We start from the raw sequence: 27202 nt of genomic DNA, 5'->3' as shown, positions 1-27202 counted from the left end.
GATTATTTAGTAATGATTATTTTTGTAGCTTTCTTTACTTATTATATAATGAAATTTGGAAACTCATAATTAGCATGAGTTTTAAAGTTTGTTTGAATTTTAATTATTGCTGTCTACTATCAATATAATGGATAATAGATATTAAAAAAAAATTAAATTGGAAGACTATCTTAAGAAGGCTCCTTCATAAATTTAGCATATGGCCTCCGAAATTTCAAAGACTGCTGTTTCTTAATTTGTTTCCACATATTCTACTTTTGTTATTGGGTTAGCTGTACACTTTACATGTTTCAAACTATTCATATGACATCATCAAATAATTCAAGTCTTGGATAAGAATATACAATGCACTAGAATGTCCTTATTGGCAATCCTTATATTAATTGAACGGAATGTCACCATATCGATTTACCTATGCCATACAAGTCCTTCTTCTTAAGATAAAGGGGCAAATGGATATATTTCGAGAGAAATATTAGGGAGATGAGGTTATATCATCTCCTTAATAAAGATGAAATCTATTTGTACTGGTGAATTCTATTTTTATTTCGAAAATAATGTAACGTGGTTGACCAAAATATAGTCCCTCTAACATTTGCAGTTTTCACGATTTTTTTTTTCTTTCAAATATCTATTTTTCTAGTTGAGGAAAGAGGCAAATCATATCAGTATATAAGCATGCAAACAAATTGTAGAAAGGTGTAAATATTTAGCATTTATTCCGGGTTGTCCCTCTGCCTCAGGCTCACCGCAGTGAAATAATAATATATACCCCATTAAAGCACGAATGGGATGCCCATGTGTAATTCAAGGACAAATCCATCCAGTATTTACCACTCAATGCCTAACACAACCCTTTTGCAGTTATTGGACAGTGCCAACTCCAACACTATTCTCTCCTTCTTCTCTCCTCCTCCTCCATGCATCCATGCATCCATCAGACTCTCTCTCTCTCTCTCTCTCTCTCTCTCTCTCTCTCTCCAGTAGGCAGGCCGGCATGAATATGAGATGACTAATCATCAGCCCACACTGATCAATCAGCAAGTATTATTCCAGACAGCGCAGGCAGGCATCAGCAGGGCAGGGTCTTGAGTCTTGACTATTCTCTACTTCTCTTCTACCATTTACTTAATTCAACAGCCTCCCCTTCTTGGAATTTGGCCTCAACACCCTTTCCAATATTTATATTTATAAATATACATATACATATATATATATATATATTATATAAATCAAACTTCCATTACAAAACAAACAAAAAGAAAGAATAGGTAGGAGATAGAGAAAAGGGGGAAAAAAGAACGTTTCATCGGTAGCAACCCCTGTTACATCTTTTTCTTCCCACCTTCCTTAATTTCGTGCCTTTTGTCTCCCCTCCAAACTCCCAACTCTAAAGTTCTAAACCCTTGCCTTCCTTCACTCTTAAGGAACTAACGACTAAATATTTACTCTCTTTTTCTCAATACACTATCTATATATACATGTTAACTTTGGCATCAGCATAACTAAATTGACAATATACAATGAATGGTACTACTTTTAATTGCATCGAGCTTCTTATGGACAATATTGATGTGGTTAACATTAAAAATGCAAATCCATCTCTCCCTAACTTTAACAGAATATCAAAGAGGATTGATTAAATAGGACCGAGTTAGTGAGTATTTACTTTTCTTTCCTTGCTTGAAGTATTGAGTCTGCTTGTACGCATACTTAGCAAAATACGGAACGGGTAAAGTACGTGAAAAAAATACATATGTGTATTATTCGGCAACTTTGTTAAAATAATACTTTAAAAAATTTGGCCATTTTTTTAAAATTTGATTTTATTCAATAATATGTTAAAATATGAGTAAAATGCGTGAATTTTATATGTATTATTAAAAACAAAATTTGTGAAAATAACGTGTTTTAACGTGAAAAGTATGTACATACGTGTATCGTACACTAGATTTAAAAAAAAACGTGTAATTTAACGAATCAGTAATACTTCTATGGAAAGCAGTTTTTTTTTTGAAAAATACGTATAACGTGTATAAAACATGTATTATACGCAAATTTACTTACTATTGTTACACATGCGACTCACAATGTGGTCTCACAAGAGAGGGCTTGTTGAAATTTTAAAAATCTCACATCGGATTTTAGCATAATAAAATATAATACATAAACGCAAAGTTCCTAATAGCACCAACGTCTCTTTGTAATAAAAACTTTACACTTGTAGAGTTGTACGGACGGTAAAATGTAAGTAGAGAGACCATATTAGTGTGCTTAGTAGGGAACTAATGACCCTCTCTCCGAAATCTTGAAAATGAGTCCATAAAATAATTTTGTAGTCTTTTTTACTAAAATTATACTTGAATGTAAGAATTCTTGGTTGAGCTACAATATATGCGCATGGATCGAATTGTAACTTAATATATATAGAGGATAGTTGAAATTTAACTAAAAGAGATTCAGTTAAATCCCAACCCTTCTTTTTTGTCCCGCGCAGGAGAGCAAAGCTCCTCATTGTAATTATGTCACGACGACAATTTCCGAGCCTCGAACGACATTGAGTCCAAATCGAGCTTCATGCTGCTGATCGTTAATGAATGACATCTCTACTGCAACGCTTATCACAGTGAGACTACATGTGTTATCTTGTTCTGCTATATAACATTCAAAGCATATGACCAAGAAAAATAGGTTATTGATTAACAAATCAACTTGCATTGGACCTACCTATCTACTGTTATCTCGCTTGAACTACCTAGTTTCGCAGACATCTTCTTCAGCCCTAAGAGAAACATTTCTGTTCTCTGCTGTATGATGAACCATCAGTTTGAATGCTTTTCAGATTTCAGATCCTCGAAAAGAAAATCACGTAAATAACCAGACCAAGCTTACTCATATGCACATTTAGAACACAAAAGAGGAACCACTTGAGGACAGGGTTGCAACTGAAATAAAAGAAGCTGGAGGCACAATTAAACAAAATTTCCTCTTTCAGAACAAATACTGAAGCTCCAACAACTCGCCTGAGCTTTAACTGCATCTAAGCAAGTAACATTAACCTTCAAATGGCGTTTAAGAACATAAATCACATCAAAATCCAAACAAGAAAAAAATTTAAAAGGTATAAAATTCATAGTAAAAACGAAGTCAAAGACTGCAGCTATTTTACCCCATTGACATCAAGATGGAGCAAATGGGCATCCAGAAAATAAGAGCACACTTGCATGTTGCAATGAAAGGGACCTAGTCCCCACTTTTCAGGGGCGTGCCTCTGGCTTAGCTATGAAGTTACCCAAGTGGCCACTAAAAAATTGAAAGAAAAAAAAAAATCCAATCTTCATTTTCTATATGATTGAGAAGCGGAGATGTTTAACAAGCACCACGAACAAAACAAACTGCAAAGCTTCACTTTTATTTCGCAAGTCTTCATAGTAGCATCCGCGTACCAAAAACCAGATAACCTTTTTAGGCTTCTGCAATCTCTATTTCCCCCTCCAGTAGTTCCTTGACTGCTCTTATTGTTTGAAATGGTATCAGGCATGTTGTTTTTTGGTTGATAAAGATTGAAACTTTGAATAATGGTTTGAAGAAATTTGTGTTTGTTTTTCAAGAGAGAAAAGGAAGAGCAAAGTCAGTCTGTATTTTTCATATCTCAAAAGACAAATTACAAAGACTATATCTTTCACAGTTGGTCTAAAAACCAGATCCTACATATAGGGAACTAGTACTCCTCTCCGGCCATTAATGGTTATCGGAGGATATCATCCATCCACTTGGAAGAAGATGAGAATGCTCAGTACAATTAAAAAGATAAGAACACCAGCTGTAATCTTTCTAAAACTAGAAAAAGAAACTAGTCGTTGAATTTAAAGACTCCTTCTAATTTTAGTAAGGTCTTCATTTCTTCCCACTTCTCTGCTTCCTTTTGATTTCTTCTGCAGGTTTACCTTCTGCAGGTTAACTCTAAAGCTAGGAGGTAGCTTAATTCTCAACAGCCTCTCCTAAGCTGCTTACTGGCTTCACTCCTAACTTCATCCTCAAGTAATTGAATTGATCTTTAGGTAAAGCTTTTGTAAATATATCTGCCAACTATTCTTCACTCCTGCAATATACCACATCAATGGATCCTTGCTGCAATGCTTCCCGAATAAAATGATATTTCCTGTTTATATGTCTGGTTCTTTGATGAAAGACTGGATTTTTGACCATCGATATTGCTGACATGTTGTCACAAAACAATGGTGTTGCTTCATTTTGCATTTCACCAAAATCATCCAACACAAATCTTAGCCAGATAGCTTGAGCTGTTGCCTCAGCTACTGAGACATACTCAGCTTCTGCAGTTGACAATGCAACTGTGTTTTGTTTCACTGAGGCCCATGAGAATATACCACTTCCAAAACTGAATGCATATCCTGATGTGCTTCTACTGTCATCTTCATTGCCAACCCAATCTGAGTCACAAAATCCAATCAAAACAGCATCTTTGTCCCTCGTGAATTCAATACCATAGCTGAGAGTACCTTGAATATATCTGAGAACTCTTTTAGCCATTCCCATGTGCTTCTTCGTGGGACCATGCATGAATCTAGATAACAAACTGGCTGTATACATTATATCAGGCCTGGTTGTAGTTAAGTATAACAGGCTGCCAACAATTTTCCTAAACAAACCTTCATCAGCCAGCTCACTTCCATCAATTTTCTTCAGTTTCTCACCAGTGGGTAGGGGAATTGTCACTGACTTACAATCCTCTAGGCCAAACTTTACAAGTAAGGACTTTGCATACTTGCTTTGATGAATGAACACCCCTTTATCAGTTTGTAGAACTCCCATTCCCAAGAAATGATGTAAGAGTCCTAAATCTGTCATCTCATACTTCTGCATCATGTCTCTTTTAAACTCACTGAGTAATGCATTACTGCTTCCAGTATAAACTATATCATCAACATATATAGAGACAATGATCAGCTTTCCTTCTTCATTAGTTCTGGTATATAAGGTGGCCTCACTGATGTTTCTTTTAAAATTGCAACTAGTGAAATAAGTGTCAATCTCACTGTACTAGGCTCTAGGAGCCTTCTTCAAACCATAGAGGGCATTCTTTAACTTATAGACTTTATGACTTGCATTTTCCGCTTCAAAACCCTCTGGTTGTTCAGTGTAAACCTCCTCCTTAAGTACTCCATTCAAGAAGGCTGACTTAACATCTAATTGGAACAACTTCCAACCCCTTTGTGCTGCAAGTGCAATCAGGGTTCTAATTGTATCTAACATTGCCACTGGGGTAAAGGTTTCATTATAGTCAATACCAGGTTTCTGAGCATACCCTTTTGCCACAAGCCTAGCCTTGTGTTTTTGAACTGTTCCATCCAGATTCAACTTAGTTTTGAACACCCATTTGACTTCTATGACTGGTTAGTTTCAATCTCAGCATTCATTGCTTCCTTCCATGCTTTGTCTTCAATAACTTCATGATAAGTTTCAGGTTCAATAATGGTCATATGACATCTTGCATAAATGTCCTCCAAACTTCGCAACTTTACTGGTGTATTTCTCGATGATGACTCTTGACTGGTACTGCTAGTGTTGCTTCCAGAGACATGTTCATCAGCTGAGACTAATTGAATGAGATTTGAATAGTCAGTGCTTTGAGTTTCATGAGAGAATTCTTCTGTTTCAATTATCTCAGAATTTTCATTTCCAAAAATGAGAGGCATGTAGACTGTTTTAACCTGCTTGCTTTCACAATTCCAGGATTTGTTCTCATCAAATACAACACTTCTTGAGAGTATAATCTTCTCAGTTTGAAGATTATAGATCATGTCGCCTTTCTCACAGCTGCCATAACCCATAAAGATTCCCTTGCTTGCTTTGCCATCAAATTTCTGTCTAAGATTTGATGGAATGTGACTGTAACAAATGCTTCCAAACACCCTCAGGTGTTTTACACCTGGTTTTCTTCCTGTGAAGGCTTCAAATAGAGTCTTGCCCTTCACTGAGGTTGTAAGACACCTATTCTGCAAGTATACTGCAGTTCCAACAGCTTCAGCCCAAAAAACCACATGGATGTTCTTCTCAGCCATCATTGATCTTGCCATTTCACCAATGGTTCTATTTCTTCTCTCAGCCACTCCATTTTGCTGAGGGGAATATGCAACTGTTAATTGCCTCTCCATTCCAGTGTTAGAACATAAATCTAAGAATTCATGAGAGGTATATTCACCTCCTCTGTCACTTCTTAGCTTCTTAAGCTTGAAACCACTTTGTAGCTCCACAAAGACTTTAAATTTTTTAAACACATTGAACACATCAGATTTGTTCATGAGGAAATACACCCAACACATTCTTGAGAAATCATCAATGAATGTGATGAAGTACCTGTTGCCACCAATAGATTCATTCTGCATTGGTCCACAGACATCAGTGTGCACCAGTTCTAGTGGATAACTTGCTCTCCACACTTTTTCTTTATCAAATGGTTCTTTGTGCATCTTCCCAGAAACACAACTCTCACATATTTCCTTCATTTCCGATAATTCAGGCAAACCAAGCACCATTTGTGTTTGCTGCATTTTCTTCATGCTAGTAAAATTCAAGTGACCCAATCTTCTATGCCAAACCCATGGATCTTCTTGTATTGCTGCTTTCCTTGCCACTGAGTTGACAGATTCCATGGACAATGGAAAACATTTATTTCCAGCCATTGCAACTTTAGCAACAACATTATCAAGACTACTATCATCACATATTAATGCACAATTTCCTCCAAACAGAATGTAGTAACCATGCTCCATCATTTGCCCTATGCTCAGTAGGTTTTCATCTAATCTAGGAACTAGCAGCACTTCATTTATGTATCTTTTCCCTTTTCGTGTCTCAACTACAAGTGTCCTTTTTCCTGTAGCTTGAACAAGGTCTCTAGTGCCCATTTTTACTTTGCAGGCCACTGACTTATCAAGATTGATCAATAAGAACTCTTGAGAGGTCATGTGATTGCTACATGCGCTGTCCACAAACCACACATATTTGCTTGATGCAATTGAACTTGCATGACACGCATAGAACATTGTTCATGTGATTGCATCTTCTTTTTTTGCACAGTTTGCAACCTGTTTACCATTGTCACAATCCTTAGATAAGTGACCAAATCGACTGCATCTTCCACACTTGGGTTTTCCTTTATATCTGCATATACCAAAATGGTATTTGTCACATACTTGACAAAGCGGTTTCACATTTCCTTGGCTGCCACTTGATTGCTTGTTGTGTGCAGTAAATTTGTTGTTCCAGCCACTACCACTGCCATTATTCCGGCTGTTTTGAGACCAATTCTTACCCTTCTTATACTGACCCCATTTTGGGTTTGTCTTATACTGAGACCCTTTGACACTTCCAGTGCCATTTCCATTTCCTCCAACTTTAAGGCTGCTGAAAGCTCTCTCAGTACCTGTATATTTCTCTCTTTCCTCATGCAAGTCTTCTCTTTTATCATAGACTTTCACTGAAGCTAAGACTTCCTCAACTCTAATAGTGTCTAGATCTCTGGTTTCTTCAATGATTGACACTATGGACTTATATCTCCTACTTAGACTCATCAACAGCTTTTGAACAATTCTTTTCTCTGTTACATCTTCTCCTAGAGATTTCAAGTTGTTTACTATCTCAAAGAACCGAGCCAGGTAGTCATCTAGAGATTCATCATTCATCCTTAGATATTCAAAATTAGCTCTAATGGCTTGTAATTTCACAGCTCTTACCTTTTTGTCTCCTCTGAACTCTCTTCTCAGGATTTCCCAGGCACCCTTTGTAGTCTTCTCATTTCGGATTCTGGGAAAAAGTTCATCAGTGATTGCTCCTTGAATGAGGCTTAGAGCCTTGGCATTCTTGATCTTTTCCTCCTTTAAAACAACTGGTCTTTCAACTGGAATGTGCTCTGACTCGCTTTCTCCTTCTTCCTCAGAGATTTCCTCTCTGGAAGTTTGTTGTCCAGCAAGACCAACTTCAACCACATCCCATAGATCGTAGGCTATGAGAATGGTTTCCATTTTTACGGCCCAAAAATCGTAGTTTGAGCCATTAAATTGTGGTGTTCGTAAATCATCATCGGAGGAGCTTGATCCAGCCATCTTCTCAGACAGCACCACTCAAATGGTTATAAAGGTACCACCTTTAAGGTTTTTTTTTTCGGAGATGGATCTCTCTCACAATATCACGCCCTTTCTTCGGAATCAGACCCGGAGCTCTGATACCATGTTTGAAATGGTATCAGGCATGCTGGTTTTTGGTTGATAAAGATTGAAACTTTGAATAATGGTTTGAAGAAATTTGTGTTTGTTTTTCAAGAGAGAAAAGGAAGAGCAAAAGTCAGTCTGTATTTTTCATATCTCAAAAGACAAATTATAAAGACTATATCTTTCACAGCTGGCCTAAAAACCAAATCCTACATATAGAGACCTAGTACTCCTCTCCGGCCATTAATGGTTATCAGAGGATATCATCCATCCACTTGGAAGAAGATGAGAATGCTCAGTACAATTAAAAAGATAAGAACACCAGCTATAATCTTTCTAAAACTAGAAAAAGAAACTAGCCGTTGAATTTAAAGACTCCTTCTAATTTTAGTAAGGTCTTCATTTCTTCACACTTCTCTGCTTCCTTTTGATTTCATCTGCAGGTTTACCTTCTGTAGGTTAACTCTATTTCCCCCTCCAGTAGTTCCTTGACTGCTCTTAAAAGACCCCTTGTAATCCCATTGAGATGCAACCCGTTATCCTTCATTTCTTCAAGCAATTTCTTTGCTATTCCCCAATCCAAAGCCTTAAGACAGAGAGATTGGACCAACTTATTGTACTCATCAACATTAGGTTGGACCCCAAAATGTTTCATCTCACCCAACAACTTTAAACCTTCGTCAAAATCTTCCAGTCTGCAAAATCCACGGATAATTGTATGGTAAGTCACAGGACTCAGTTTAGGATGCTTCTTTTTGGCTTGGGATAATATTTTACAAGCCTCCTCCATCAGACCCCCATTTGCATAACCACTCATAATAACAGTGTAAGTATACACATCTGGTTTCAACCCCCTACTCTCCATTTGCTTCATCATCTCCATTGCCTCTCCCGTATTCCCAGCCTTAGAATAGCCATTGATAACCAAATTGAAAACTGCATTTCCTGGATGTGGGCCCTCCCTTGTCATCTCAAGAAGCAATTTTTTGGCCCCATCAACATCTTTTATCCTGCACAATCCTTGAACAACAGCTGAAAACGGCTTAATCCCATATTTCCGTACTTCTCCAGATAAATCACCCAATATCTCTAGAGCTAAATTGACAGTTTCATCCTCCCTACAGAGTGAACTGATCAAAAGATTAATTGGCGAGCGAGGCAGGTCCTGCGTCTTCACCTTCATTGACGAATAAAACAAATGGGCATCTTTAGCTTTTTTGCCATTGCAAAACCAAGATATGATCCTACCGACTCTCTCACCATCAGGCAAGACTCCTGCATCAAGCATCTTCTCGCAAACAGCTAAATTTATGTTATTATAGCTAGCTAAATGATTCAAATGTTAATTTGGATAGCCACCATTTCTAACAAGTTAAAACATTTTAATATTAATTTTTTCCTAAACTTAACAACGGAAGCCATTTTTCTTCTCTTGAAGCCCACACAATGAAATATATATTTTTTAATGTTTAGTAAAGAAATTGCTTTCTTTCTCCTCCTAGCTAATATAGCTAGTTACTATTCACAAAGTTAAGATAACTAGTTGTTTAACTAGCCTGTTAGAGTTTTTATTTTTATTTTATTTTATTTTATTTATTTTAATTTTTGTTTTTTTGCACTTTATGTTAGCCAAAAAGTTTCATTTAGCTGGGTTATTGGAGATACTCTAAGCCATTATTTTATGCTATATTAAGTAAAATACACATAAAGAAATAACATTATGCATGTATATCGACAATTTACTCGACTAAGGCCCCATTTGATATTGTTTTTTTTTTCCTGCTAAAAACGGCTTCCTTTAAAGTTAAGCAATACAAAAACATGTTTGGTAAAAATAAAATATCCTACTTATTTTAAAAGCAATGACCTCAGACAACAGCTTTTAAAAGCAGCATGTGGGTTACTTTTAAAAGCTGCTTTAATAAAAACGGAGTTGAATCTTTAATGAATATTTTTAATTTCTATAATATCCTTATTAGTTTTTAAAATTCACATTGTTAACGTTCTATACTCACTTTATTTCTTGGTGAATAAAGTGATCAATTGTCACTACCCGCTATTACAAACACTAACCTTATACCACCACTGCCATTACCATCACTACTACCACCACCGTTACCACCACCGCCACCATTACCACCATAACCATAGTCGTTACAACTGTCAACCGTCGCTACTGTCACCCTCTCACCATTGTTACCTCTACACCCCAATATTGGCACCATAACCATACCCCCACCATTGTCGCTGCCATCAGCACTGCTGCCACCACCACCACCATTGCCCTTGCCACACCACCACCCCCACTACCATGTCCATTTGTTTCATTGTACAAATTGTATCACTTTTACATTAAAATTTAACAAATGCTTTTACATTGTTTTTTACACTCACATCGTTTTTAAAAATATAGTGCATCAAACACTCAACTACTTTATTGTACATCTATTTATTCTTAAAGCACAACATAAGCAATTTTTTTAAAAATGTAACAATCCCAAAGTTGCCCTAGATGTGGTGAATGTAGATATTAATTTAATTGGTATAGGAATTTTATGCAGATGCTTGAAATGATTTTAGCTTCAGACTTCTCATTTCAAACATACAAACCATTTCAGGCATCTGCACAACTTTTTCAAACCAATTTTGAATCAACTCCACCTTATACAAAACTTCTTAATTTTTCAATTCAAGTTGCACATTTTTAGTCTCTCTCTTACACTTCAGTCCACCCTTCCATAAACCCTAGTCGACTCTCACTGTTTATTAGAAAGATTTAGCATAAATTCAATCATTGGACGACTTTCGAAATTTGAAAAAACATCGATCTATATTTTAATTAAGGACGTAATGCACAACATGTTATGGTTTTTTTCGCTACATTGTTAAGGATGAAAGAGAGGATTTTTTTATTATAATTTTTGTTGTTTTTTATGTTGGCCCCCACTGTGTGCTTTCATTAAGATTTTGATAATTTACTGTTATCTCCTGAGCACCGAGTGACTGAGAATATGTTATTCTCAGGTCGTTCATAGGGCTTCCAATTGGTTTCCAGACCACTGACTTGCTCCTGGATCATTCTTGTGGGCTATTGGGAATTATACAATGCACCTGGAAGTTGGGATCTTATCTGTAATCTCTTTAAGGTAAAGAAAACGCATTTTCCATCTTTGACGACAACATCCAAATATGATTTTAAAACCCTAATACCAGCAGCAGCATGAGCCCCTGGATTTGAAATGCGCCCATCGTTTGCACCCTCCTCTCCACCTATAAAACTGACCATATTGACACCCTCGTTCCTCATTACTCATTAGGTTTAGGGTTTCAGAAAGAGAGAGATGAAAGTTTGTGAGGCATCTGAAAGCCAAGATGAAGAGGATGACGGTGCTCGTAGGGTTTTAACATATCGCATCCATGATTTACCAGATCAGGTAGATTTATTTTTTATTAAAATTTGACCTTCATCTTAATTTTTCGACAAACCTTTGATAAATTAGCAAATTAGCCTTTGAGGATATAGGATTCATATATATATTAATTAAAACTTTGATCAGCTGCATATTTTAATTTCATCTACGTGATTTTATGTTTTTGGAATTACAGATGAAAATCTCGATGAGCGTGGTCTGATCAACAAACACCATTGTTTTGGGGTCTCAGTTGAACCGCTGAACCACCCTTCAGGAATCCGGTACCGCAAAATCTCTTCTGCTGTTTCGGAGAATGGCACCGGTGACAAAGAGGGTCGTAGAGCGAGAGCCGTCAAGACTGAAGTGCAAGCGCATGCTCTGAATGGCGGACTGTGACTCAAGGAGACTCTGCTGAGTTCTGACCCAATCATCCGATAACAACAACAAAGCATTCAAGAGAAAATCTCAGTTAAAGAGAAAGATCAGAAGCAAACATCTGAAAAGGAGGACATTGTTTATATCTAGTTGTAAACATTATTCAATTATAAATATAGGCTATAGTTTAATTAAGACGATTAGTTATTCATGAGCTCTAATTCTGTGATTGTAAACCTGATAATGGATCACTGAAAGGAAAATTTTCTCCATGCACATTGTTCTCTTTTTTGTTTGAAAGTTTGAAACAATTATGTACCTCTCGTAAGATCTGTCTATACCATTTCTCCTTTCTCACAGGATAGACGGACTGAGAACAAACTTGATGAGTGAAGATCTGTATGAACTTTGAACAAATTTCTGCTGTGGTCTTAACAGAGAGAGCAAAGACTTCTTCATGCTAAGTAAGATGTCGCGTCTACTTTTAGTCGGTGTGTATTAATCCAAAATATACTTTGAATTGTGACTGTTACCAGCTTGGTTAGTCTTAATCTGAACCTAGCTGTTGGTCCACAACTCTTAATTCATTTGCAAGTCCTATGTTATTTAGAAGTTTAAAGTAGAAAAGATACATACAAAACATATATAAGCTTTCTGTGAATTTTGGCATTACGTACCCTCCCTTCAACAGTAATAAATCAATGTCCTTGCTTGTCTGCCTAAGATTTGACGTGTATAAGGATGTCTAATTTTTATGTCATTATATGTTACTAGGGTTGGATGTTTTATTGTTGGTTTGATTTCTTACGATACATGCATGGCAATAGCGTTGCTTAAATATTCACGGTCTACGTGCTGTATTTAAAATACCTTTTTTGTTTTAGCGTTTTAGTATACCTCCCACGTGAACACAACAGTTATATTCATTTGGCCCTGGATGTATTTCCTTTTGCAACAAGAGTTATTTAATATTCTCCGCCAAGTTATTGATCAATATGAGTTACATATATGAATATGCTTGACATGGTATGTGTAGCCAGTGGAGCAATCTTCTATTCCACCTTAAACAGTGGTAAATTATCTAATTTATTGATCTGATGTTGATAATTATGCGAGTAAGTTGGAGACGTTTCTCATTGCGATTGGTAGTGGAATAGCGATTAGTTAGGTGCATTTTGTTAAGCAATTGTTAATTCTCATTGTATTTCTAGATGGTGATATATGATGATAATTGTGGCACGATATTCTTTTTGGAAGTTTATACCTTACGTCTTGCAACTCAGTGCACTGGTTTAAGAGAATTAACAGGGAAGTGTGTTTTGCTCTTAGCTTCTGACCAAATCCTAACTTGGGAGTTGTCTCTGCTACATAAAAGAAAGAATCACATCGAGGAATTTGCAAAACTAATAATGAATCAACAAAAGGACATTTTTTTTTCTTCATGCACATTGTACGTCATTTTTGTTTGAAACAATCACTTACAGAGCTTCTTGTTCCTACTCATAAGATCTGTCAAACTCTTTCTCGTTTCTTCCAGTGTAGACCAACTTCGGGCGAACTGGATAATTAAAAATCTGAACCAATTATCTCCTGTTGGACTAAACAAACAGAAAGCCTCGGTCATTTTAAGGTCATTGTAAGTATAATGTCGCTTCTACTTTAATCGCTGTGTATTTATCCAAAGTGTACATGGAATTGTGACTGTTACCAGCTAGAATTTGGTCTTAATCTGAACCAAATGGATGATCATTCAAGCTCTCTATTCATTTGCAAGTCCTATGTGCTTTAGAACCTCAAAGTGTGGATGCAAAATCTGCCTAGGACTTGACTTGTATGGATGTCTTTCATTGTTGGTTTGATTTCTTAGGACAGCATTAAAATAGTCTTGTTTTAATATCAAATGAAAACTAATGAAAATGACTTGAAAACTTTAAGTTTTAATGATAATGACAAAATAAAGGGTAAAGTGAATGGTATCAGGATTGATTTTTTAGTGTAAAAATGTGATTTTTCGTTAAAATGAACAGTACCGTGGGTTTTTCGTTAAAATTCCCTAATATCAACAAGAGAAAGGAATTTAATGACTGCGTGCTGTAATTCCTGCATGACAATGCATTGAGCATTAGTGCAACCTGTATTTCTTTTCCAATAAGAGTTATTTAACATTTTCCATTAATATTTGTTACATAATGTTTTTTAAAAAACCAGTATTGAGACTAGTTTTGGCAGTTTTTTGGACGGGGCTATCAAAGAAAATACCTTTGGCTAGTGAAAATGGGCTATAGACTAGCCTAGGGGTTTGACTTATTAATATATTTTTTTAAAGAACAGCCCAAACCCAAACAACATCATTTTGGGCAGAGGTCTTATCAAATTCATGTTTATTTTTTGTTTCTAATTAAGTTCTATTAGTTTAGTATGACATTATGATGTGAATTAGAGAGATAATAATAGTCAAATATTTGATTGCTTGGCATGCCAGCTTGATTGTTCTACAAAAGTATTATATATGTTGTATTATAATAAATTTAGATATCATAAGACTATCGCCTAAGTGAGGCTATCCATGAAACGCCTTGACTTCACCTTTGCCCTTTAAAACATTGGTTACGTATTTTTTTCTTCGTACAAACGATATTCTACTATAGGAAGAGTTTCCGTTATTTACTGAACTTGATTTTGATTGCTCTAGAATATAATTTGGCTTTGCTGGGATGAATCTAGTCTTTCAAGTGACACGACGGAACATTTGGAAGTTTGAATCTCAGTTGATAAACGTGTCGTCTTGTGTTGGTTGAACATCAACATCAGCAGCAAATTTTGAATACGCTTTCTTGTTGGTCCACAGATCTTAACTGGCAAGATAATGATGCCCTGACCAAATTGCTTTAACTGAGGAGCTCTTGAACAATTATTTATGGTCTGGGAGTTTAGGCATCGTAGATTATATCCCGAGGAAATCGACTAACGATGTCAGAATACCTTCCTGAAGAAATTATTATCCAAATTCTTCTTAGGCTTCCCGTCAAACCTTTGATTCAGTTCACCTGTGTCTGCAGATCTTGGAACTCCATCATTAAACACACTAGCTTCATCAACAGACACCTCAACGTTAACCAAAACAAAACCAGCAATAATACCCCTTCCATCCTCCTCAGGCACTGCCCCCTCAAGGACCCCACAGTTGAGCAGTATTCTCTACATTTAGACAATGACTCCTTCCTGGAACACTCAAAGCCACAGCTTCCAGTTCAGAGCTTCAACGAGTGTTTCCGGGTTGTGGGCTCGTGCAACGGATTACTTCTCCTCTCCGACGATTACCTTACAGAAACCAACACTTTTATTCTATGGAACCCCTCAATAAGGAAGTTCGTCTCACTTGCAAGGCCTCATGCACCAACCTCCTCATGTTATTCTATTTGCGGGTTCGGCTTTGATTCGAAGAAAAATGACTACAAGGTAGTGAAACTGGTGTATCTCCGCCAAGATGATCAAGGCCAAGCTTGCCCTGAAATTGGGCTTTATTCACTAAATTCAGGGTCTTGGAAAACCATCACAGCGACTGCTCCTAATTACGTCATCGCTCAGACATTTTGGTCTCAAGTTTTTGTTCATGGAGCTGTGCATTGGATTGCGTCTCATCGAAAAGAAAATGGACTCCGCAATGTGATTTTGTCATTTGATGTGAGTGATGAGACTTTTAAAGAGATTGAGTTGCCAGAAGATTTAGCTTGTGTGTTACCGACCAAGTACATGGCCATTTCAGCTGCTGGAAAGTCTATTGCTGTGAAGCACTATGATCAAAACATACATAGTGTTTGGATTATGAGAGAGTATGGGGTGGTGGATTCATGGACAAAGAAATTCTCTATTGATACACATGTCATCCCGAATTTCCGAGTTGTACAGATTATGGGGTGCAGGAAGAATGGCGAGTTTCTGTTAGAAATGTATAACCATGGAAGGAAGACTGGAGAGTTGGTCTCTCATGATCCTGAGAACAACAGAAATGAATTTCTAGGAATTCATACAGATCCAGGGTATTCATGTATTGAATATTACACGGAGAGCCTAGCTTTACTCGATAGAGCGAGCGAGTTGATGCACATTCCATGAAAGAGGAAGAAAACGAAGAATCGTTGAAAAGTAGCTAGGTGCCATAGCTTTCATTTTTCGTTTCGTGATATATTATACTGTATAAATCCTTACCGAATTAGAGTATCTTTGTATGTGTTTGTCTCTCGATGATGAGATCGAGCTTCTGCTCCACTATGGTGGTAGGGTTTTCATCTGTCTACATGTGAGTTTAAGAAGGGGGAAGATCAGGGAAAGTTATCTTTGTGCTTGCTTTGCTAGTGTGTGTGTGTCTATATATATATATGGATTTTTGAGAGTGAACTCTCTGGCAGCACGATTCTTAAACGAAGGTCTGACTCAATTGTCGAAGATACAAATGTAGAGAAATTTCTATCACCAACTCTAGGATATACAAAATTGTACAATGGGGGGGCCAACCTGCTTTTGTTTCGCACAAACTAAACTTCGAAAATAATGTTTTCAAGCGTCTTCTTCTTTCTCTTCCTGAAGTCCCCGAGCACTCTCTCCCTCTCCATTGGTGTGGCAGATATTACCCACTTGCTAAATTCAAGCTCTCCCAAACCCATGAACTTAGAAAGGCGGCTGTACTGGATCCTTTTCTGATCCATGGGTGAAGGAAAATTTTCCTTCCCACCGATACCATCTAGTTTCTTCTTCCGCGAGACATGAATGCCTGGGTCCACGAGGCTACCATTAGGGATGGTCAATTCTGTCGTCCCTTGAGTTCCAGGTCCATAATTCACAATGTCTTCATTACGATGTGCATACACAATACCTGAGGAGTAAAAGACACTTTCAGTTGCTACAGCCTACATCTGCCAAACCAAATATCCTCAGAACAGGAAAATGACAAGAAAGCACAATGATATGAAAAATGCGAAAAAAGTGCAACACAAGAACAAAAGTCCAATTTAAATATCAAACTTACCGACTTCTTTGAGCACAGGTTGACTTGTTAAACGCTTCTCAGAATCACTGGTTGATCTGGCCTCAGACACTGATGAAGAGGCGACATCCACTTCTTTTAATGAAACATGATCGCTACCAACTTTGGTTGATTCTTGTTTTGTCCTATACAATTCTTTTTGCGTTTGCTTCTCATTCAACTCGAAGATTTCGCTGGTAAAGAGCTTATCTGAAAGGTCACGAAATAAATTGCAGATTCCGAAAAGTTCCCCTTGAAATTCTTTGCAATCCTGAAAGTAAGCCAATGATACAAATAAATTGTAATTGAATGCCAATAGAAAAGTTCCAGAACCAACCAAAAGCAAAAAAAGATTGGTTTCTATACCTGGACACCTTCAAAATATCTTTTCTCCATTTTTCCAGAAACAGCAATGTTGGATAGCTGCTGTTTGTACACCTGACGTGAGTAAACAAGCTCATCAAGGGAACCAGCAGAAAGAAAACGGAAAACCACAACATGTCTCTTCTGTCCGAAACGAAATGACCGGTCCTGGGCCTGTAAGTCTTGGGCAGGGTTCCAGCTTGGATCAAATATTACCACACGATTTGCGCTGACCAGATTCAACCCAAGCCCACCAGCTCGAGTTGATATAAGGAACACCTAAAGCAATAAATGAATGTCAAACAGAAGTTTAAACACAAACTTCTCCGTTCATATGAATTTGAAACATACCTGTTTGCTAGGACTTGAATTAAAGTCATCAACAAGAGACTGACGCAAGTTGGTTGGTGTTGAACCATCAAGTCTTGAGAAGCAATAGCCTTTGCGTATGAGAAACTTTTCCAGTATGTCCAGCATCCTGGAATAAGTAATTCTAGTTCAAAAATAATAATTATCCAGATTGATATCCAAAAGGAGAAATGCAAGCACGGACATTTGCCCAAGAAAATATTCATTAAAAGGACGTTGACTATATAATCCATTTATTTAAAAATGAGAATGCAGAAAGTAGATCAGGTTAAACACTTTTTCTTTCTGAGAAAGAAAGACATGTACCGGACAATTAAAACATTGACAATTGACCAATGTATTAAATACCCTAAACAATGCACATGGTTCCTGTGTTAAACAGAAACTTTATAAAATTACTTAACATCTTTAAACCCCAAAAGAAGACAATTATTATGAAAAATAGAAAGAAAAAAAAAAAAAAAAAAAAAAAAAAAAAAAAAAAAAAAAACAACTTGAGTGCCTAACCAGTAAGGTTCTCAAGTCACCTGACAGAGTAACTGAACAAAAGAACTTTGTCACCCCGTGAAATCCATGAGAACAAGAACTTTTCAAGTGCTCGCATTTTGCCACAATGTTTAACATCACTCAGGCCCATAAAACTCTCATTCTGGGTGTTCCCTCCCACCAATTCAGCATCTTCGCCAAACACAGCGGTGGCAAACTCTGCATCTTTCTTTTGCTTATCTGGGTCATCCTTTGGATTAGGTTTAATCAGCTCCAAGTGATTACTTATCTGTAAAGCACAACAGTACCATAAAACTAGGAAAAGTAATGCGATAAACAGTCACCAGGCATACATTACGGACAAATCAATCCACAGTTCTCACCATAAAAGTAAAACATGCCCTATAAAATACAAAAATCCATCACCCCTCTCACATTATCATTCTAACATATATCTTTTTTTTTTTTTTTCTTTTTTTCTTTTTTTTTTTTTTCACTTTTCGAACATTTTTCACTTGAGCACAGTTTTCTAAAATTCTTAATGCTGATGTTAAGCACATGCAGGGCTCTATAACAGAGCAGTGTTGATTTAACAGCCACCAAGGAGATCAATGTCTCAAGGTGCCAGAAATTCAAGAGAAGCCAGCCTCATGTCTTATGTTTATCTTGTGTATGTAAATGTGCACCCTACACATGCTAGACACACAAGGTTCAATTCTTTAAAACAAATAAGAACAATGACGGTTCAATAGCGTAAGAGAGGGTTTTGTTTATCAAGTGGAAACACTATAAAACGTTAAACCAGAGGTCCGTCTAAAGAAAACTCGAGAGTAAACAATAAAATAAATAGAAAAATTGCATATGGATGGACAAGCACAAACAGAAAATCCAATACCAAAAGCACCAGAGGAATCTAAAAAAACGCTACTTCCTAGTTCATTCAATAGGAAGAGAGTAATCTTACTAAACTGTTTAGAATGTAACAGAAATTTTGTAGCCCTTCATGGTTAATAGTTTAATTTCCTTCAATATCAAGTAATCCAGCAACAAAACTATCCACTACAATGTCATAGATTCCTAATGCACTTGAAACAATAGACAACCAATCTATTTTTCCATTAAATGATTAATGAGAAACAGATCATTGGAAGAATCTGAGACTTGAGACTTCCAAATAAAGTCAATGACCTTTTGTTATCGTATAAATAACGCACAGAAAGTGAAAATACCGAAAACACACAGCACAGAAAAATATAATAACTTGGACTTTAAGTTGATTTTCAAAATTTCAAGACAATTGATGCCTTTCTTTACAGTTATTTGTTTTCTCATTCATATTATTCAATCCCATATTAAAGAAATACGATTAGGAAAAAAACTGAAACAATCCTATGAGCGTTGCCTCTGCACCTTAAACAGTTAAACTCATGCTCAAAAAACTATGACTTGAATAGTTACAACTTATAAATGTGAAAAAACTTCTGAAAACCAAAGACTTCATTCCTAATAAAAAGAGAGTTAAGGTGAAATAATCAAAGTACTAAGGGCTTAAAAACTAAAAATCTCATTTACCTGTTGGAGCTTGACAAGGCAAGGAAGGACAATGCAGAAGGGGCATGAATCACAACCGTCAGGGTTATCCGTGTGAAAGTATGGCCAAAGCTTTCCATGCGGGATAGTCCTTTTACAGCACTCAGCTTGAGTAAGAGGGCTTCCACAACTACATGGGTTGTCCTTATTTATTAGGCAATGGATATCCGGTAGCTGTAACATTCTCCTATACACCCGTTTTTGCAATTCACTCATAGCACAGAATATGACATTATCTTCCTTCCCCATCATAAGATGCCCAATAGTTTCCTCTTTCGTCCTTCTTAACATATATTTATGAAGAACTGCCGCTAGGTGTTGTTTTCGCTTATCAGCAACACGAACAAATCTTTCAGGGGCAGTTGACCTTTGGCCATGCTTGAGGGGTTCATCATAAAACTCGCGAAAATGTTCACGTGTTCCCAAGGATCCAGGTGCAACCCAGTCAAAGAGATTAAAAAGTTCCATGATTTTGTTCTGCATTATGGTTCCAGTGAGACCAATACGCTTTAAGGTTTTAAATTCTAAACATGCTATATAGAGCTTTGATTTTTCATTTTTAAGCCGATGTGCTTCATCAACAATCACGATCTCCCAATTCACCTCTGACAACTGGCTGCCACATATTCTGTAAGTGTCAAAGCTTGTGATAAGTATCTCAACTTCATGTGATCCTAATTTATCATAAATCAAATCACGATTTGCACCATGGTAAACAGCAACACTAAAGTTAGACCACTTAGAGAATTCATTCTCCCAATTGTGGATAACTGAAGTAGGGCAAACTATGAGAACAGGGGCTCTTTCAGCTGTTTGGTATTTCTTCAGTACTGTGGAGTCGATGCAATCCCCATCTTTCCCAAACACAGCAGCCAAGAATGCAATTGTTTGGATGGTTTTTCCTAGTCCCCTGTTCAACGTGTTAGAGAAATCAAGAACTTGCGAACTAGCAACTTGAATGTACAAGTTCTGAGTTGCTAGAGATCAAACACAAATGCATATATGTGTTCATATCTAATGTTATCCTTGTCAGATATATAGTACGTCAGATTGTCAAATATATAGTACGTCAGATTGCCAATCTATATTACAGTGGACTGTCTAGCAAAAACAAAAACATCCTTTGAAAAAAAAAGAAGGCATTTTACCATATAAAATAACTGCAAAACACAAGGAAATGTTTTAATGGGCACTTTACAATACAGCAACATAAGGAAATCAAAGAAACATTCACATTTTAAATGGGTAAAATCATCCCTATGACAATGGGCACTTTACAATACAGCAGCATAAGGAAATCAAAGAAACATTCACATTTCAAATGGGTAAAAATCATCCCTATGATAGTGCAAAGTCAAGATCTCGACCAAATAATTATAGTCCCAATCAATATGCTGTTCTCAAGAGTAACTACACATGCACTGGGCACACTATCAAATTGACAATGGAAAGAGGAAGAAAAACTAACTTTTGGCTTTTTCTTTCTCCATGTTAAAATATACTTCCAACAAGAGTGGCAGCAACCAACTGTTTTAAAGAGAAAAATTCCACTACGAAAATTAGTCCTAGAGCCCCTTTCCATGTTAGGTATATTCTTAAGTTAAAAGAAATTCATGTATCTTTGGTTCACAGTCTGAGTCTGAGAGAACAAGTGCTTCATCTACAGTTTGGAAAATGCATGGTAAAATCTGCTGGTGATATGTCCCCAAAACCAAACATTCATTTTTCACTAATCAATTACAACATTGAATGAAATGGATAATGCTCAAAATTAAATTACAATACAATTAAATAAAAAACAAAAAAACAATGAAAATGCAAGAGTCCAGAGGACACAACTAAAAGTACAAGGTCAGAACTTTAAGAACTATATAAGATGAAAGTTCACCAGTACTACTTACATGTCGTCACCAAGAATACCTCCATGATTGTTCTTGTACAGAGTATAAAGAAACTTCACTCCCTCTCTCTGATGTTCAAGCAACCTGCAGTTAACGGATGCAGGAACCTGAAACGGGAAAATGAAGTGATATGGTAACTATACAAAAAGAGTCCAACAAATTTATATCTCATACATGCAAACCATTCATATTGTAAAGACCCAAAAGTTATACTTATGGAACTTCAACTATTTCATGAAGATGTAAACCAGTGATTTATACTTTTCTACAGATCCCTTATAGACAAGAAAACTACAAGATAGGAATACAGTTGTGTCAGGCAGTTAATGTCTCAACAAAGTGACCAATAAGAATCCATAAGATAACAAATCATATAGGAAAAGCCTAATTATTTCTTTTGCATTCCACCACACTTCATTACTGTTTTCCTTTCCATTTCATTCACTTTAAAACTTCCAAACCTTCCTTTAGCCGGTAATTCTAAATAATGACCTCATTACTCTGTCCGTTACACAACTTTGGAACTAAGAAGGAAACGGTCTAATAAAAATTGCTCTTGGAATAAAAGCCAATGTTAGATTTTTCCTAATTACTAGTTAACTAAAATTCTCTTTGACCAATAATAGCCACCATAAGCTACACTAATTTGGCCAAATCACATACATAATATCCAGGTTTATCAAGCACTTCCATGGTCCCTGAAGTCATATTACTATTCGAACTCCCAATTATGAACCTAACTGTTACGATCACATATTTACTTAAGTTGTAAGGAGCAAACACTGACCGGAAACTTTTGTGTGGCGCGTGTCAATATATAACGATTGAATTGTGAATTTGTGAGACAATGCAAACAGAAAGAATGTACCTTTAGGTTCCATACACCAAGCGGATACATTTATGCAAACTAAACTAAATAATGATCATCGTAAATTAAAAACCAAAATTACCGCGAAAACGCAACATATATGCATAAATTTGAAACAATTATGAAAGGGAAAACAAAGTTTAATTACCTGTACAAGCGGAAATTCTCCCTCACAGGACAAGACCAAGGGCTCATATGGTCCTGTGTGATCAAACTCAAAGAAACCCACTTTAGGGCTCCCACAGGCCACTGGTTCTGGGTTGTCTTCTTCTTCTTCATCAACCTCATCCTCACTACCATTCTGGTCCTGGATTTGTTTGGTTTGAATTGGCGGCAGAGACAATGGGTCTTGCAGTCTCAGAAGCTGCTGAGACAGAGACGATTTGGGGGGACGTCTTGGGATTGTAGGTTCTTCTACGGGTTGGGAGATTGAGGATTGTGATTGGGTTGTTAAGGATGACGAGTTTCTGCAGGGTTTAAGGGCTTCTTTGAAGGACTGGAGGGACATTGGATATTGGCAGGGGGGAGAGAGAGAAACGGGAGACGAAGAGAGCAACACGGCCGCAGAGAGAGAGTCGATGGGGTGGGGGCAGGGGAAAGTGATTTTTTTTTTGGTTTTTTTTTTTTTTTGGCCCTTTCAGAAGACGGACTATTCACCCGATTCAATTCGAATCAGGATAAACCTAATTCCCAAATTGATAACTATAATGATAATTGATATTTTCAATTAAAATAAAAGATGAAATTTGCAAACTAAATGATGTGTTACTAGTAAGAATGAACACGTTTATCAATATTTAAGTAATAATCAAATTATTGTTTATCAATATTTTAGAGGAATTGTTATTAGCACTTTAAAAATCTCATTATACACTCCAAACTTTCTATATTGAGAAAGAAAAATAGGCTTGTGAGATGTGTAGAATGAGATTTTTGGAGTGCCAATAACACTTCCCTATTTAAGTAATAATCAAATTATCAATTTCCATATCATTCAGTTTACAAAATTTTGCCTATAAATTTAATCTTTTTAACATTATTCAAATAAAAATGAGAATTGCCACCATCTACACTTCCAAGCTCATCTCCCTCTCATTAATTCTACTACGCTTCTTCGGCATTGTCACATTCCTCCTATTTAAGTAATAATTAAATTATCAATTTCCATATCATTCAGTTTACAAAATTTTGCCTATAAATTTAATCTTTTTAGCATTATCCAAATAAAAATGAGAATTGCCACCATCTACACCTCCAAGCTCATCTCCTTCTCATTAATTCTACTGCGCTTCTTCGGCATTGTCACATTCCTCCTCTTGTTGGTCATTCATGTCTACATCATTGCGTTCTGGCACTTAACCCGCGTGGTCTCCATGCTCAAGCCTGTATACGGGTTCACCTTCATGAAGAGGAGCTATGAGGTGTTCAAGAAGAGGGTTGGGATGGCTTTTGTGCTCGTTTTCGAGTACTTGACCATTTAGAGAGTTGTTGAAGTGCCATTTTCGGGTCGGCGGTGCACGACGACAGGGGGTTTTTGTGAGGATTGTAGTTGCTGATTGTAAAGTTGGTTGGATTGTTACATAGTGTGTTTTACCACGTCTGCAAAGATAAAGATTAATTCTTCAAAATAACAAAATTTAGAACTTGTTTGGATGCACTTTTAAAATTCGGATCGGTGGTGCACGACAGGGGGTTTTTGTGAGGATTGTAGTTGCTGATTGTAAAGTTGGTTGGATTGTTGCATAGTGTGTTTTACCACGTCCGCAAAGATGGAGATTAATTCTTCAAAATAACCAAAATTTAGAACTTGTTTGGATGTACTTTTAAAATGACTGAAAACATTTTTGGTGAAAATATTTTTAAAACCAATCTTTAGTGTGTCATACCCTCAATTGTTGGATTATTATAATGGTTGAAATTTAGCAAAATGTAAGTATACCGTAGCCTAAATGTAGAGACTCAGATTCTTGGCATGCATATAAATGCCAAATTGAATTCTAAACTTATACTATTTTAACTTCTAACATACTCTTGTCTAATTTTATTTGTTATTTTCATTTTTTTTAATTCAATATGACAGCCCAAAAAAAGAAGGGCGTGTTAAAAAAAAAAATGTGAAACTCATCTTTTTTAGAAAAATGGTTTAACTTTTGCTGTTTGCTTTTATTATATTTATGCAATCAATGAAAATGTATTTTATCAAAGTTTTTTTTTTTAAAAAAAAAAGGTGGATAGCATTTTAGTTTCATTTTAAAATTTACATGTTTTATTGAAGAAAAACAATTTTATATCTTAAAATGTTTCAATAAAAATGTCATGTTTATAGTGATGGCCACTTAGCAGTAATGATAACTTATTAAAATTTGGTTGCAGAAATTATCAGTTTTAAATAAAGATTTTATACGTATTGATCATACGAGGACACAAAAATAACATAACAAAAACACAACAGACATAACAACACCTAATAATTTTGAAAAAGAAAAGTAGGATCATATAGTCAAAAACAAGAAATTTAAGAGGTATTACTGACAGAAATTTTATACGCTGGAATATTAAATTCAAGAGAATTACAAATAAATTTTTTTCTCAAACAACAAAGTTACCCGGAACCAAAGTACTCGCACCAATACTAATTATAAATATGGAAACCATTAACGCAGCGTTTGATCCTGGTGCTGAGTTATCCTGCGGAGGCTGTACTGGTGCATATGGATCCCAATCCGCCGGACACGGCGAGACAGTAAGCGGAGGCTGTAATGGTGACGGGGAAGGAGAATATCCGTATGGTGTTGGGCTTTGTTTCTGACAGCCAAAACCACTACTATGAGCTTCTGACCCTTTTGGCAATTTTCAGCATTGCGGCTGATGAAGAAAAATGGACCTGATCGGTCGAACTTGAAGATTGAGTCCCCATCTGTTAAAGACTGTTTTGGAGTTTTTGTGTTGCATGAGTCGTGATCCTCTTTTGCCACTACCAACACAGAATTTGACCCTTTTTTGTACTTGAAAACATTATATATGTATCCACCAAAACAAAAGATAAAAAGCTCAATTATATATACAAATATGCTGTGTGTGTATATATTTTTACGTAATTCTTAACCAAACCATTAGTGTTGGTATGTCGGATAACAAGTTAATAGAATTGTGATTAATTCTGACTTAGTAAGGTTTAATAATACTGAACTAATGGAGGGAATTATTAGAGCTCAAAATTTGAAATAGATGAGTTGGTTACAAACCCTAATAAACTGATAATGACTGACAACCCTAATACGTGGGTTGGTCTCTGTTCTCAGTATTATTGTTCAAAAAACACACAATTTCTATTGAAAATGAGAGCAGTTCTGAATACAAAAGAAAAGAAGATCAATTCACATCGACATCCATGATGTCTTCTCCGGCGAGTAACTTTAGGGTTTACTGCATTTGTAGTTTTTGACTTAATTGATTAGATCTTGGATATAAAGTCCTACATGTTGACAAATCTATGATAACATTAAGAGAGAGAGGCTCACAAAGTGTATCATTGACTTGAAATCTATGCCTTTCCGCCCAGTGATTGAAGCTCTCGCAAGGGTTTAAAACCCAACCATCTTTGCCACCCACAGGGAACTTGTTGTCAACAGTATTACTATATGTATTGCAGAGAAACCATGAAAGGAAAAAGTATCGAAGAGAGAGAGAGAGAACAAATTTAGAGAGAGAAAGAGGAGGGCGAATATCAGCTTTTTCATTACATTCAATTGTGTCCAACTTGTCTTATAAATACCACACACTCATAACTAACTCCAAGAACCACCAATACATTTGTGACACATGGCTATATCCTCCACACACTTATATCATACACTTATATATCCTAATATTCCCCCTTAATCTTATGGGAGGTACTACCAAGCATAAGATTGAAACAATGAAAACTCAACAAAGGAGAACACAAGCCCTTGGTAAAAATATCAACATGCTGATCTGCAAAATTGACAAACTGCAACATAATGGAGCCTTGCTGAACACGTTTACGGACGAAATGACAATCAATTTCTATATGTTTAGCTTTGGAATGTAAGACAGGTTTCGTAGCCAATGCCATGGCAGAGATGTTGTCACAGCGAAGAAGAGGAATATCAGTACAAGGAAGATGTAAATCCTTGAGCAACTGTTGTAACCAAACCACCTCTGTAGTGGTGGTTGCCATAGCACGGTATTCAGCTTCTGTGGAGGATCTACTAACAGTCTGCTGCTTCTTAGAGCTCCATGAGATATGATTACACCCCAAAAACACTACAAAACCTGTGGTGGATCTCCTGTCATTGGGATCACCCGCCCAATTAGCATCCGTGTAGGCTTTAATATCCAACATACGAGGTTTAAAACATAAACCAAGAGACATGGAACCTCTAAGATATCGCAAAATTCGTTTGACAGCAACAAAATGACTCTCTAGAGGTGAGTGCATGAACTGGCAAACTTGATTGACTGAATAAGCAATATCTGATCGTGTAAATGTCAAATACTGAAATGCCTCAACAATACTTCTATAAAGCCTGGGATCATGAAACGGAGGACTGCCATGA

At 36.4% G+C, this 27202-nt stretch overlaps 5 protein-coding genes across 6 annotated transcripts; 1 reads left to right on the top strand and 4 right to left on the bottom strand.

The window, feature by feature from the left end:
• Positions 1-4089: 4089 nt before the first annotated feature.
• LOC137708897 (uncharacterized mitochondrial protein AtMg00810-like) lies at positions 4090-5277 on the bottom strand. Its single transcript, XM_068448059.1, has 2 exons — positions 5091-5277; positions 4090-4937 (listed from the first exon to the last, which is right to left on the bottom strand). The coding sequence occupies exons 1-2, from the start codon at positions 5275-5277 to the stop codon at positions 4090-4092; spliced, it is 1035 nt and encodes a 344-aa protein (XP_068304160.1).
• Positions 5278-7073: 1796 nt separating this feature from the next.
• Positions 7074-8129, bottom strand: LOC137708896 (uncharacterized). Its single transcript, XM_068448058.1, has one exon. The coding sequence runs from the start codon at positions 8127-8129 to the stop codon at positions 7074-7076; it is 1056 nt and encodes a 351-aa protein (XP_068304159.1).
• Positions 8130-8679: 550 nt separating this feature from the next.
• Positions 8680-11541, bottom strand: LOC137708895 (small ribosomal subunit protein mS80 (rPPR6)-like). Its single transcript, XM_068448057.1, has 3 exons — positions 11437-11541; positions 10308-10540; positions 8680-9556 (listed from the first exon to the last, which is right to left on the bottom strand). The coding sequence occupies exons 1-3, from the start codon at positions 11539-11541 to the stop codon at positions 8680-8682; spliced, it is 1215 nt and encodes a 404-aa protein (XP_068304158.1).
• A 3264-nt stretch (positions 11542-14805) lies between these two features.
• LOC137708275 (F-box/kelch-repeat protein At3g23880-like) lies at positions 14806-16311 on the top strand. Its single transcript, XM_068447318.1, has one exon. The coding sequence runs from the start codon at positions 14993-14995 to the stop codon at positions 16136-16138; it is 1146 nt and encodes a 381-aa protein (XP_068303419.1). The 5' UTR covers positions 14806-14992; the 3' UTR covers positions 16139-16311.
• A 104-nt stretch (positions 16312-16415) lies between these two features.
• LOC137708274 (switch 2) lies at positions 16416-23229 on the bottom strand. Of its 2 annotated transcripts, none has more exons than XM_068447316.1 (8): positions 22771-23229; positions 21755-21861; positions 19836-20763; positions 18305-18552; positions 17760-17886; positions 17412-17687; positions 17049-17316; positions 16416-16895 (listed from the first exon to the last, which is right to left on the bottom strand). In XM_068447316.1, the coding sequence occupies exons 1-8, from the start codon at positions 23128-23130 to the stop codon at positions 16558-16560; spliced, it is 2652 nt and encodes an 883-aa protein (XP_068303417.1). In that variant the 5' UTR covers positions 23131-23229; the 3' UTR covers positions 16416-16557. The 2 variants fall into 2 exon arrangements, with proteins under 2 accessions (XP_068303417.1, XP_068303418.1); XM_068447317.1 differs by having other exon boundaries at positions 19836-20481.
• Between the last annotated feature and the right edge of the window lie 3973 nt (positions 23230-27202).

The sequence above is a fragment of the Pyrus communis genome, chromosome 11, assembly GCF_963583255.1.
Source record: "Pyrus communis chromosome 11, drPyrComm1.1, whole genome shotgun sequence".
Taxonomy (NCBI): domain Eukaryota; kingdom Viridiplantae; phylum Streptophyta; class Magnoliopsida; order Rosales; family Rosaceae; genus Pyrus; species Pyrus communis.
This window is presented reverse-complemented; position numbering and strand designations above follow the sequence as displayed.

Bases quoted from the DNA above. Each gene is read 5' to 3' on its own strand.
- LOC137708897 (XM_068448059.1), bottom strand. From the start codon at position 5,277: ATGTTAGATACAATTAGAACCCTGATTGCACTTGCAGCACAAAGGGGT. The intron at 4,938-5,090 runs GTTTGAAGAAGG...TTGATGATATAG, and splicing joins GTTAAAGAATGCCCTCTATG to TTTATACTGGAAGCAGTAAT.
- LOC137708896 (XM_068448058.1), bottom strand. From the start codon at position 8,129: ATGGCTGGATCAAGCTCCTCCGATGATGATTTACGAACACCACAATTT.
- LOC137708895 (XM_068448057.1), bottom strand. From the start codon at position 11,541: ATGAGGAACGAGGGTGTCAATATGGTCAGTTTTATAGGTGGAGAGGAG. The intron at 10,541-11,436 runs GTTTTAAAATCA...TGGACATGGTAG, and splicing joins ATGCTGCTGCTGGTATTAGG to TGGGGGTGGTGGTGTGGCAA. The intron at 9,557-10,307 runs GTTAGTGTTTGT...TCATTTAGCTAG, and splicing joins AATGGCAGTGGTGGTATAAG to CTATAATAACATAAATTTAG.
- LOC137708275 (XM_068447318.1), top strand. From the start codon at position 14,993: ATGTCAGAATACCTTCCTGAAGAAATTATTATCCAAATTCTTCTTAGG.
- LOC137708274 (XM_068447316.1), bottom strand. From the start codon at position 23,130: ATGTCCCTCCAGTCCTTCAAAGAAGCCCTTAAACCCTGCAGAAACTCG. The intron at 20,764-21,754 runs GTAAGTAGTACT...CACGTTGAACAG, and splicing joins GGTATTCTTGGTGACGACAT to GGGACTAGGAAAAACCATCC. The intron at 17,887-18,304 runs GTGACTTGAGAA...TACTTATTCCAG, and splicing joins TTGTTCAGTTACTCTGTCAG to GATGCTGGACATACTGGAAA.